The sequence below is a fragment of the Thamnophis elegans genome, chromosome 3, assembly GCF_009769535.1.
Source record: "Thamnophis elegans isolate rThaEle1 chromosome 3, rThaEle1.pri, whole genome shotgun sequence".
Lineage (NCBI taxonomy): Eukaryota > Metazoa > Chordata > Lepidosauria > Squamata > Colubridae > Thamnophis > Thamnophis elegans.
Genome location: NC_045543.1, coordinates 42,731,238 through 42,743,946, shown reverse-complemented (window position 1 = coordinate 42,743,946; position 12,709 = coordinate 42,731,238). Strand labels below are relative to the sequence as shown.

At 45.4% G+C, this 12,709-nt stretch overlaps 1 protein-coding gene across 2 annotated transcripts in view; it reads right to left on the bottom strand.

Annotated features, from left to right (window-relative positions):
* Positions 1-2,040: 2,040 nt before the first annotated feature.
* Positions 2,041-12,709, bottom strand: part of ZYX (zyxin) — a 34,268-nt gene continuing 23,599 nt past the window's right edge. For both annotated transcript variants that reach the window (XM_032213567.1, XM_032213566.1), the window contains exons 3-10: positions 7,860-8,071; positions 7,066-7,164; positions 5,993-6,493; positions 4,679-4,829; positions 4,269-4,438; positions 3,190-3,368; positions 2,948-3,068; positions 2,041-2,857 (exon numbers count right to left, since the gene is read on the bottom strand). In XM_032213567.1, the coding sequence (XP_032069458.1) occupies positions 2,747-2,857; positions 2,948-3,068; positions 3,190-3,368; positions 4,269-4,438; positions 4,679-4,829; positions 5,993-6,493; positions 7,066-7,164; positions 7,860-8,071 (1,544 nt within the window). In that variant the 3' untranslated portion in view covers positions 2,041-2,746. The remainder of the gene's footprint in view (positions 2,858-2,947; positions 3,069-3,189; positions 3,369-4,268; positions 4,439-4,678; positions 4,830-5,992; positions 6,494-7,065; positions 7,165-7,859; positions 8,072-12,709) is intronic.

Here is a 12,709-nt window from a genome sequence, read left to right as displayed (position 1 = left end):
ACTTGTGAGTGGCAGTGAAGATGGTATTTGTTTCTATATCAGGGTATAGCAAGCAAGTATTCCACCTACTCTATCAAAAGAAAGTTCAAGCATGCAGCATCAAAACAATGGCCCTAGACAAGGTTCTACAGCAAAGTCCTAGTGAAAGAAGAGTTGTTGGAGAAAACACCATGAGATACACTATTTACACGCAGGACACCAGTCACTACAAGGTGTTTTAGTAACATCAAGTGCTTTAATAGAGCCATCTTCGAGAAAGACTTCTCAAGATTTTTTTTAAAAAGATTGTAAATCTTAGTGGGTTGTGCCAGTTAAAATACATGTCAGATCAAAATGCAAGGAATGAGTTTTAAGAACATTGGAGATTGGGGAGAAAATATACAGAAGCAAATGGACATGAAAATACTTCTGTGGATTCATTGGTGTTAATTTCCATTTCAGATCACATTCTGTACTTACTGTAAAAGTGGCTCTTTTACATAAGAAAAAAGACTTCCACTTTTTAAACAGAGGTCTAAGGAAGATTATGCAAGCATGAAATGTAGGCAAGAACATTTGCCAAAACCAAATGTTCTTGCCTACATTTGTACGAAACAAATCCGTACAAAATCCAGCCTTAACCTAAGGCACACCAAGTAAGCTTACTGATACATCTGGCAGCTTCTCATTTGGTTGCAAAACACTACAGAGCTGTTTGTCCCCCTTTGTTGAAAAACTATTAGGGTACACTGACCAACAATTTCAATTTTTCAACAAAATTGGTTGTGAGAATACCACACAAGAGCAATATTCAATAAGCTAAGCCAATGGCGCCTAATTATTTTTCACACAGGCTGCTGTACAACTAAAAAAAAGGTTTTTGAGTACTACAAGCCAAGGCAAAGTAGCAACACATCTGTCAGTCCCACGATATACATAAACCTCAACTTTACATGGTTCTCTGCAGCAATCTAAAACAATATTTTATATTTTGGGAAATTGCTAAGATTTGAGCCACTAACAAAAACAAGCAAATTTCAAGGTAATTATAACATCATGGCTAACCTTTTAATAGCCATGTTTATATACAAACTGATAGGCAAAGAAATGGAGACAATCTGGCCCATAATGTATTTCGACCTGATATGGATTAAGACTTTTACTATTCCTCAACAAAGGTTTTACACTAAGAAAGAATGACATTTGTAAAAGGTTTTTTTCTTAATTAAATTTTAAAAAATTAAAATTTCTGAGGATGTCTTGTGATTAGAAATGTGATTTGAAGAAGGCTTCCAGAACAGCAACCAAAGCTAAATGCTACAACAGCAGCAGTAATTCTTGTTTCAGTTTGTGCCTCCACCAACTTTGCTCTCTTCCCAAACTGTAGTATGAAATTGAAAGACGAAATTCATTGGTGGTAAATTTATGACTTTGTGTACAGTATAATTTTTGTGGATGTCCAGTCTGCAGATTAAGCAGAATATACCCTCCAAAGAGAAATGAAAGAGAAATGAAAGAGAAATACCCTCCAAAGAGAAATGCATTGCCGAAGGTTCCCTCTCTTAGAAAAGCTATCTTGCACCACTGTTTTAATTGAATAAAGAAATGAAGTCAGAAAGTGAATGCACAGGCCTTTCTGTCTGCAAAGGCAATTTAAAAGACCAAGCCTACTTTCCTTCTTCTACATCAGGGATCTTCAAACTCATGGCATGCCAGCAACTGGGCCGCACAAACAAGCAGAGCCCCACCCATGGTATACAGGCAGCACACAAAATTATGTCCCCTCCAATCCATGGAAATACCTTTCTCTACCTTTGTAGAGAACCTTGGGGGCCATTGTTCTACATGGTCTTTAAGGCAGAAGAGAAGAAGCCTGGTGCTTTGAAAGAAAAGATGACTTCTGGTACTGTAACACAAGAACTCTGGCTGACTTTTGCTCGCTCTCAGCCGAAATCACCTTACAGGGTTGTTGTAGGGAAAATAGGAGGAAGAAGGAACATTAGATATGTTTGCCGCCTTGAATTGTTTATAAAAATAAATAATTGGAATGACAACAGGGGGTAAAAACTGCACAACTTTATTAATGCAAAACAATGGCTGAGGAAGGACAACTCCTGATTACACCACTATGCCAGCTTCACAATAAACTCCAAAAAGCCCATTGTAAACAAATAAGTAGCCCTTTGAATAGTGTGCAGTGCAGAAGTGATTAGACCAAAGTATCACACGTTCACACACACAAAAAGAGGAACCACCTTGATTGGGGAAACACATGGAGAAAACTGGTCCATTAACTCAGGAACAAAAAGTTTTCCTGCTGACACAGGGAAGCATCTTGGCAAGCGAGTCCAGTACAGAAAACAAGCCAGCAGTGAAATGTATATTCTGTCTCTAAAATAAGATATAAAATAGTAATTTACATTCCACATTTGAACAGAGGACAGGGCAAAGCTCCACAAAGAAAAAGCAGGTTGGAAGAATCCAGCCTTTTGTTCCAGGACTACTTTATTACTCAGTAAGACCGAAAGGCTTATAGCAAGGTAAGTTTCCAAGCCAGAAAGTGAGGACTTAAGACCTTGTATTGTAAGCGATACATATTTTTAAAAAAGAAGTGGAGGAGCCCTTCATGAAAAGGGAGGGATATTGCCAAACAGGCAAAATGCGTTCATGATCCTAAGGAGGAGTCATAAGAAAAAGCATACAAAAGATCAGATCTGCTACTTTGGGCAGGAGGAATACATTGAGAGCATCTCCTGATTCAAGATCCTCAGACAGCAGCTTTGACACGTGTGGTGTGACATTTCCTACACAACACATGGCCATCCAGAGGGAAGCAACCATTGTCATCTGCTTCAATGGACAGGGGCTTCCCACAATCCTGAAAGATTAACAGAGAAAGAAATCAGCAAGGTAGACTAAATGCCGACATCCAGGAGAAGAGGGGAGGAAAAAGGTAGAAGGTGCTCACCTCACACTTGTAACATTTCAAGTGGAAATTCTTCTCCAGGGCCACCACACGAACAGTCTCATCCTTCCCAGGTTCTGGCATGATAGGCTCAGCACATACTGAGCAGCGAGGAGCATATTTTCTGCAAGCGCAGAAGAAAAAAATACAGGAGATTCAGACACTCAGCTTGGTCAAATCCAAGCTTCAGGGCAACAGAAGATCACCATGGCCAGAGCGGAGAACATGAAACTCAGGGGACATACCTGTGATAATCATCAACACAATGTGGCTGGTTGGCTTTATCCACAATGAAGGATGCCCCTTCCAAGGGTTTGTGGCACACCACACATGTGAAACATTGAGGATGGTAGGAATTACCAGTGGCCCGCAACATCCTGTCTGTGATTGTTTGGTTGCACACACAGCATTTCTCTAGGGTGCCCTGAAGAACAAAAAGCAGATCAGAAAGGAAGCATATCTGCTCCAGTTGAGAGCATTACTTCTTTCTCTGGTAGGACAAAGCCATCAACATTAGCCAACTTAATTCAACCAGATTAACAGTCAAGAAGAGGAACTGTGAAGAAAATCAACTCAACCTTAGATTGAGATTATTTTAATGACTTTAATCTTCCATATGCCAGGACAATGCACTGGCTTTCTCATTCATCTGATTTGAAAACTCCAGAAATAATGCTTAAACTCTTGAAATTTTCTCCTACGGCCTCCTCTTGTGAAAGTAATTTTCTATCAGGTGAAATTGATTGGTTATTCACAGTTAATTTGAGCATGCACACATCTTTGTATGTACTTTAAACATTTCCACAGATTTGGCCATTCTCTGTGGTTGAGCTTCTCATGTGGCCCACCCTGTGATATCTAAAACTAAGAACTATGTGGGAGCAGAGAAGGAAAAATGTGGGTGTTTCTCAGATTAGTACTCAAGTTAACTCACACTGAATATACATTTTGGGCCCAAACGTTTCAACACCTTGGCTTTGGAACTTTGCAAACCATGATTCATACAGACTGCTTTTCATAATCTGAGGTCCTTCAGTTAAGTTGGCTGCAACTTCTAGCCAACATAGGCAAACTTTGTATTTTTATTTATCTGGAATCTGCTTCCGCTCATAATAATAAACAACTGGCCAAGGCCTATCAAGCTAGCGTAAAAGGTCATCACACAATTCACACAGGTGGCTCTCATCAGCTGACAGTATAATTCCTCAAAATGAGCCCATGGAAACAGGCTGTGCACTGCTAAGACAAAAGGCATCACACTGCTTCTCCCCTCTCCCAAGTCTCCATGATTGGCTGCCTTATCCTTCCCCACTATTTTGCTCACCGCATAGCATTCTTCACAGAAAGGCTTTTCATCCACATTGTAGAACTGTTGCCCCTGCAACTGTCTCTCACATTTGAAGCAGGTGAAACATTCAACATGGAAGAGCTGGTCCAAGGCCCGGACTGCAGGCTGAGTCCGAGATAGTGCCTTACTGCACAAACCACACAATTCTTCAATGGGAAGAAAAGAGGAAAAAAGTCTGAGAAGATATTTACGTAAGTACAATATTAATCCCTCTAGACTTTATCTGCTCTTGCATGATTGCAAAAGTAGGCCTTTTTTGGAAGGTTTCCTAGGGATCAAAAAGTTAAGAAAATTTCCCACCTCTATATTAAACTGCTAAAAGGAGCAAATAGATTCTAGTCCCTCTCTCTCCTAACCCCCCCTAAAATTCACACGCCCACACAGACCAGAAGTGGAGGCTTCAGCGTGGGGTGGATGATCCATGTCCTTCATGAGCTTCTGGGTTAACATCTCCAGCTCCTCTACTTCCTTCATGGTCAGAGCAGAGCTGCTCCTAGGTGGATCTGATCCAACATTTGGAGGAAATATGGGGTTGCGCTGGACAAATAAAGAAGATTAACTGAGATAAGTGCAATCTCCAACTTTTAAGCACCCCACATTCTGGAACATATATTCAAGATCAATTCGCACTTTCTTTAATATTATTGATTAATGAAGAAATTCCTGTACCATTTACCCTTTCTATTCAGTCTACATTCTTTTTCACCCCTTCACCACAAAAAGTAGAATATATGTACTTTAAAGAAAAGCTATATTATAAACATATAAAACTAAGAAATAAATGTACATGCATGTATAAAATGCAATTATTGTCTGGATTTTTTTAAAAAAAGACTTCTTGGCGAAGACTGCAAGGCGATCAAGCCAGTCAGTCCTAGAGGAGATCAACCCTGACTGCTCTTTAGAGGACCAGATCCTGAAGATGAAACTGAAATACTTTGGCCACCTAATGAGAAGAAAGAACTCACTGGAGAAGAGCCTAACGCTGGGGAAGATTGAGGGCAAAAGACGGAGGGGATGACAGAGAATGAAGTAACTGGATGGAGTCACTGAAGCAGTAGATGTGAGCTTAAATGGACTCTGGAGAATGGTAGAGGACAAGAAGGCTGAGGAATGTTGTCCATGGGGTTGCAATGAGTCGGACACGACTTCATAACTAACAACAAAAAATACCATGCATAGGAATGTACCTGCCACTGAGACAAGAATAAAGAACCCATTAGGGTTTGGTTCTGTAAAAATGCACTGATGCCAAATTCTGAAATCCTATTAAGGCTCTTTTTCCAGTTTTAAAGACTAAAGTACTTAAGCAGGTCTGATTTGAGGTCTATGTATGAAGCAGAGATGGACAGTCCACAGTTCAAGAGTTGCCAATCGCACCTCACTTTTTTTCAGAACCTACCTACCCCATATTATACTAAAAATATTTGACAGAAAACTATCAAGATTTGGGGGCTTCCCCCCCTTAAGATATAAAGCAAAATAAATGTTACACCTCTAATAAACTGAACACACCTACTTTGCTTAATCAACAACCCTCAAAAATGCTATTCAGGTGATATCAGCCCCATATTCCCTACGGATTTGGAGTAAGCAAAAATCACCTGCCTTTGACACAGGGACATTAATTAACAGGCTATCCTGTTTTGTTTGTATGCCACTCTTTAATTCTTTATTCATGTACAGATTTGCATCCTCACCATTTCTCGTGGGGCAGATGGCTGCCCAGTAGGAAATGGCTTCTCCTGGACTTGCGGTTTTTCTCGCTGTTGTGCATAAGCGAAAGTGGGAGGCTGAGGCGGAGGCTTCGGAGCTGAGCCTGTGCCCAAAGGGGCTGGGAAGTGAGACTGTGCAGGAAATGAAGCAGGCTGTTTCGGCAAAGTTGGGGGAGGCACAGGAGCTGGTTTAGGTACAAATCTTGGACCCGTAGCAGGAAGAGATGCAGTGAATTTAGGAACTGATGTAGCGGGCGGAGGAGCAGGTGACACCGATGATGACAAGTCTTTACGCTGCTTCATGGCTACTACCCATGGTGGAGGAACAGGAGCCGTTTCCTCTGGCTGTTTGGCCATAGAGTTTCCACTGGGACCGGATGCAGCCTGGGTAATAGGAACTGGACTGTCTTTAGTTGGAGCTACAGTTTCTACAGAGCTTCTAGAAGCAAAACCTACATTTGCTGGAAATATAGGCCCTGAAGATAGCTGAAAGGTAATCAGAAGAAAAAGTCAATATAACAATCGCCACTTCCATCCCACTCAGACTATGTTAATCTATCTTAGCTTCAGCATCCAGAGGAAGAACAAAGGAATGGGTGACTACCACCCATTTGCCCATACATTCACACCAAAGTCTTTTTTTGACAAACATAAGTATAGCTACCCCAGACTGAGATTTCGTTTGAATGTCTTTTTTTCTTACATAGATTTTTCATCTCAAAGTCAAGTATAGAAAACCTGAACCACTGCTTTCTTTCCCCCAAACCCAAGGTCTTGCACCTAATTTTTGCACAGTTAGTCAAGTGATGGCATAGCCATTTCTGATTAAAGATGCCACTTGCATAAACATTCTATTATATATTTTAAAAAATCATCTTCACACAGAAAGCTAGCCTATCCAACAAAGTATCCTAAGCTCATGTTTTCCTTAAAATACTTTTCTTTCTTTTTTGCAGAATGCTTTTGGAAAACTGTTTAGTCATGCTGGCTGGGCCTCTGTTCGCTGACTATCTCAATTTAAGTTAGCTTTGGAAAGGCCATCCTGTACTGCAGCTTACCCGGGTTTTGAAAGGGTCATTCTTTTCCATGTCATCCAGCATTGAGGACAAAGAATCAATCTCCAGATCAATGCTGCTCAACTTTCCACGGTCCTTCTCCTGCCACAATAGAAAAGAAAGGTAGGTACATGTTGAGGGAGGTTACTAAACCCATAAACCACTCTGTCAGTCAACACTAGAACAAAAGGGAAAGATTTCCAAGCAGGGTCCTAGTAATGAGCAATTCATTCTTAATTCGCATTACTTCCACAGTCAAAGCTCCATTTCAAACAAACAACAGTTTTCAAGAGGTGCTTGCAGAATGTGGCCAAAACCAGATCAAATCTCAGATGCTTGAAAGGTGACTGATATTGCTTAGGGGACAATCATTCAGCATATAAGTTTTCCTTTTCCCCATAAATCCCAGAAATATGTGTATGGTTGAGGAAAACACCACACCACTACTATAAATAAACTATGCAATGTGTATCTGCACAAAGTACAGTGGTATCCAAAGACATTTAAAAACTCATGCAGAACGGCAATTAAAATTCCATTTTAATTATTGCAGAGCATAAGGAATATTGGGGGGAGCACTTGCTTTGCTTACAAACATACCCCCTTCCTTTCTCACTTCATTTTAACAGACATGTCCATTTAAGACATCCTTGGGACTTTCTGCTCATTTATTAGATTCTATCCCAGCACGCGCCGGAGCCCAAACATCTAAAGCATAGTAGGAACAAGATAACTATGGAAAAATAGTTCCCCAATATGTCTTTCCCTGCTTTCCATTATCTTATATGAGGACTCACCTGAGAAACAGGCAAGCCAGTCAGAAACATGGATTCTTCCTCCAGCATAGGGGGAGGAGGGGAAGGAAAGACCTCTTCTGGAGCAGGGGGAAATGGTTCTTCAAATGGAGGAGGTGGTTCCTCAAATGGGGGAGGTGGCGGAGGGAATGCATTGTTGTTTGGGACCACCACTATCTCTTCTCCTGGAGGCGGTGGTGGTGGCAAAGGAAATTCTGCAGAGAAGAGGAAGCATGGAGGATTAGCATAGCTCATCCCTAATTATATACCACAATGACTACCCAAAAGGGTTACATTCCCCCTTAGCAGCAGAAGCAGACACATTAGAGTGATACAACAGAGAGAGTCAAGCAGTTCTATCAGACTTCAACTCTCATAATTATGAAATGATGCTCTCAATGATCATGTTATCCAGGAAGTTTTGATCCAGCAGATTTAGAAAGAATATTAATTGTAAGTGGATCTGATATTGAACCATATCTCCATGTGTAGCATAATATGTTACTTGGGAAACATTGAACCAATATAATGTTATAAAAATAGTTCAGAATTACAAAATATATGTAATGGGAAAGCAATTTACCTCTGATTTTTAAAAAAACAACCAAACAAACATACAGCTATCAAGAAATTGGAAAATGCAAAAATCCAGATTACCTCTAGATGGGAATAAAGAAGGGATTGTTTTTGCGTGAGAATGGGGATTGTTGCGCATGCGTGAGAATGGGAATGGCCGCCGAGCTCCAACGCTCCGGTTATTGAAAAATAATAGCGATAAATTCCAGACGACCAGGACCCCGAACATGACAACGGAGGGGTCCTTGCAAGTGATCAACATCCAGGCTTCCCGGGGAGGTAATTATTTGAGGAGGGGGCTGCCTTTAGGTGGCTCCTGGACGGCGTTACCTCCCCTGGTGATTTTTCGTTCGAACAGCTGGGCGGCGGCGGTGGCGGCGTTGCGGCGGCGGCTTCGGCCCCGCTGCCTCAGGAGGCTGCCCCGCTACCCTGGGAGGCTTGATTCATGCCTTGAAGTGCCTGTTTGGATTGGGGGACTGACTCTCTACCCTCACCGCAACCCAGGTGCTTTGCACTACGGTCCTATTGACTGCTCCCTTTCGAACAGCTGGGCGGCGGCGGTGGCGGCGTTGTACGAATGGCGGTGGCTTTGGCCCCACTGTCTCAAGAGGCTGCCCCGCTACCTTGGGAGGCTTGATTTGTGCCCTGAACAGAGGGCAGGGAGCTGTATGGAAGTGCCTGCTTGGACTGGAGGACTAGCTCTTTACCCCCACCGCAACTTTGTTGCTTTGTACTGCGGCCCTGCTGATTGCTTTCTTTCCCCTTGGCACGGCATCCCCTTTGTGTTTTGCCGCTGCTTTCACTGGGCTCTGCAACGTTTTATTTATCATCTATCCACCTGGACTGTGATCCCAGGATTTCAACGACAAGCCCTTTGTTGTGTTGGGTACCACCTGTTGCTGCTGCTGCCTCAGGAGGGCCACGTTAGGCAAAATCGTCCACCGGATCATCTTGCATTGGACACCATTGCTCCGGAAAGGCAGCATATGTGGACCTCTGACTCCCTCCAGTGGCCATTACCGACACTTCCTCCATCTTTTGGCTGGTTTCATCATTTTTACCATCTTTACCATCTTTACCATCTCTTTAATTACCACCTACCCACCCCTCCTATAATTACATCTATAATTACATCTGTTGGGCTTCTTCACGTACGAACTAACTGTATCCATCTGGTTAACACTACCCCTCATCGTCCCAGGGCAACCATCTTAATTACCCAGACTCTGCCTCTACTGACATTATTGACAAATCGGACTTTAACATCTTTGACGATTTCTTTTAGTCGCCTGGACTTTTGGGATCTTCCCAACTACATAAGAAGGGAAGAAAGGCTACTTCCCCTTCTAGATATACTTTTTTACAAGATCTACGCACACTGCGCAAACTTTTAAATGGTATGGTGAGTGCATGTGATTGTATGTGTGAATTGGATGATCCCACTTTTATTACCCTATGATTCTTGTATTTTTATGTGTTTTAATTATTACGTGGGGACTGCTTGAGTGTATAAATGAGTGTGCTTGATTCGGAGGACCTGCCGGGAATTGCGGGGGCTATGGGGGTGGTTGAGGGGACTAAAGACACGGGAGAGGGTCGGGGTATTGCGGTCGTGACAGGGAGGGGCAGATACGGCGGGGACTCTAGGGCAGGCCATTACCGGGGAAGGAGGGTTCGCTACATCACAGAGATCCCTCCTTCCGGCCCTAGGAGCCCCACTCCAAGACCAGATGGCGCAAGTAATCAGGACCCTGGTCTCAGGCTGTTGTCGCTAAATGCCAGGTCTGTTGTACATAAAGCACCTCTCGTCCGGGACTTAATTTTAGACGAGAGGGCAGACCTGGCATGTATTACTGAGACCTGGCTGGGCCCAGAGGGAGGAGTCCCCCTTGTAGAACTGTGCCCAGAAGGATTTCAGGTGCTACATCAGCCGAGAGCCCAGGGAAGGGGTGGGGGTGTGGCCGTTGTTATCCGGGAGTCGTTAGTTCCTCGTAGGGTCCCTGCTCCGGAGATTGTCGGGTGTGAGTCTTTGCTGTTAAAGTTGGACCTCAAGGGTCAAGTGGGTTTGCTGCTAACGTACCTGCCTCCCAACAGCGTTGCAGCAGCCCTCCCCTCGCTCCTCGAGTCAGTAGCCGAGCTGGCAATTGAGTTCCCTAGGCTGATGGTCCTGGGGGACTTTAATTTGCCGTCGCTCGGTGAAAACTCTGATGGGGCGCAGGAGTTCATGGCTTCCATGACAGCCATGGGCTTGACTCAAGTAATCCGAGGCCCAACCCATTCAGCGGGACACACGCTTGACCTCGTATTTCTCTCGGAGCAGTGGATGTGTGATCTTGGTCTGAGGGGGAGTGACATCATACCCCTGTCGTGGTCAGACCATTACCTACTGAGGCTCGACTTCCGGAGGCCAAACCCCCACTGTAGGGAGGAGGAACCGACCAGGTGGTTCCGCCCCAGGCGTCTTATGGAGCCAGTAAGGTTCCAGACAGAGCTTGGGGTTATTCCTGATACTCTCGCCCACAGTCCGGCAGAAACTCTGGCTGCTGCGTGGCACTCGGCAGCGTCAGAGGCCCTCGACCGGATTGCGCCACTGCGGCCCCTCCGAGGCGGCGGATCCCGGAGACCCCCTTGGTTCACCGAGGAACTCCGGGAGATGAAGCGCCGGAGGAGATGCCTAGAGCACCGTTGGAGGTCCGACAAGTCCGCATCGAACCGAGCAATGGTAACCACCTGCACCAGGGAATATACTAGGGCACTTAGGGCAGCTAAAAGATCACACATAGCCTCCCTGGTCGCATCCGCTGAGTCCCGCCCAGCCGCCCTGTTCAGGATAACCCGCTCCCTATTGAACAAAAGGGAGGCGGGGGAACCCTTGCAGGGCAGAGCTGAAGAATATGCCCAATTCTTAGCGGACAAAATTGCTCGGTTTCGGACGGACTTGGACTCCACACCCGCAGTTCCAGCCGAGACTCAGGGGGACCAAGTTCAACAGCTCTGGGTTGAGTTTCAGGAGGTTATCCCCGGGGATGTGGACAAGGCCATGAGAGCTGTGAGTTCCTCCACCTGTGCCCTGGATCCGTGTCCCTCATGGCTGGTTTCTAACTGCAGTGAGGTGACACGAGGCTGGATCCAGGCGGTTGTAACCGCCTCTCTTCGGGAGGGGAACTTCCCCGCCGCACTGAAGGCGGCGGTGGTGAGACCCCTCCTGAAGAAGCCATCCCTAGATCCAGCTGTCCTTAACAACTACCGCCCGGTCTCCAACCTCCCCTTTCTGGGGAAGGTTGTTGAGAAGGTGGTGGCCTTCCAGCTCCAACGGTCCTTGGAGGAAGCAGACTACCTAGACCCCTTCCAGTCAGGCTTCAGACCCGGTTACAGCACTGAAACCGCCTTGGTCGCATTGATGGATGATCTTTGGAGAGCCAGAGATGAAGGGCACCCCTCCATCCTGGTCCTCCTCGACCTTTCAGCGGCTTTCGATACCATCGACCATGGTATCCTTCTGCGAAGACTGCGGGAGGTGGGAGTGGGAGGCACCGTGTTACGGTGGTTCTCCTCCTACCTCTCGGACAGGTCGCAGTCGGTGTTAGTGGGAGGGCAAAGATCGTCCCCAAGGCCCCTGAAATATGGGGTGCCGCAGGGTTCGGTCTTATCCCCCCTACTATTTAACATTTACATGAAACCGCTGGGAGAGATCATCCGTAGGCACGGGATTAGATACCATCAATACGCGGACGATACTCAATTGTATCTGTCCGCCCCGTGCCAAATCAATGAAGCGGTTGACGTAATGGACCGGGGGCTTGAAGCCGTCATGGACTGGATGAGGATTAACAAGCTTGTGCTCAACCCAGAAAAGACCGAGTGGCTGTTGTGTTTTCCTCCCAAAAATTTGGCCATTAATCCAACACTCAGGCTGGGGGGTCAAATTTTACACCCCTCAGAGAGGGTTCGCAACTTGGGAGTCCTCCTGGACTCACAGCTGTCATTCGACCATCATATAGCGGCTGTGACCAGGGGGGCATTCGCCCAGGTACGCCTGGTGCGCCAGTTGCGACCCTACCTGAACCGGGAGGCCCTCACAACAGTCACTCGGGCCCTCGTGATTTCTAGGCTGGAATACTGCAACGTGCTCTACATGGGGCTGCCCTTGAGGAGCATCCGGCGACTTCAGCTAGTGCAGAACGCAGCCGCGCGAGTGATCGCGGGTGTACCCCGATTCACCCGCATTACACCTATCCTCCGCGAGCTGCGCTGGCTACCTGTCGATCTCCGGATGC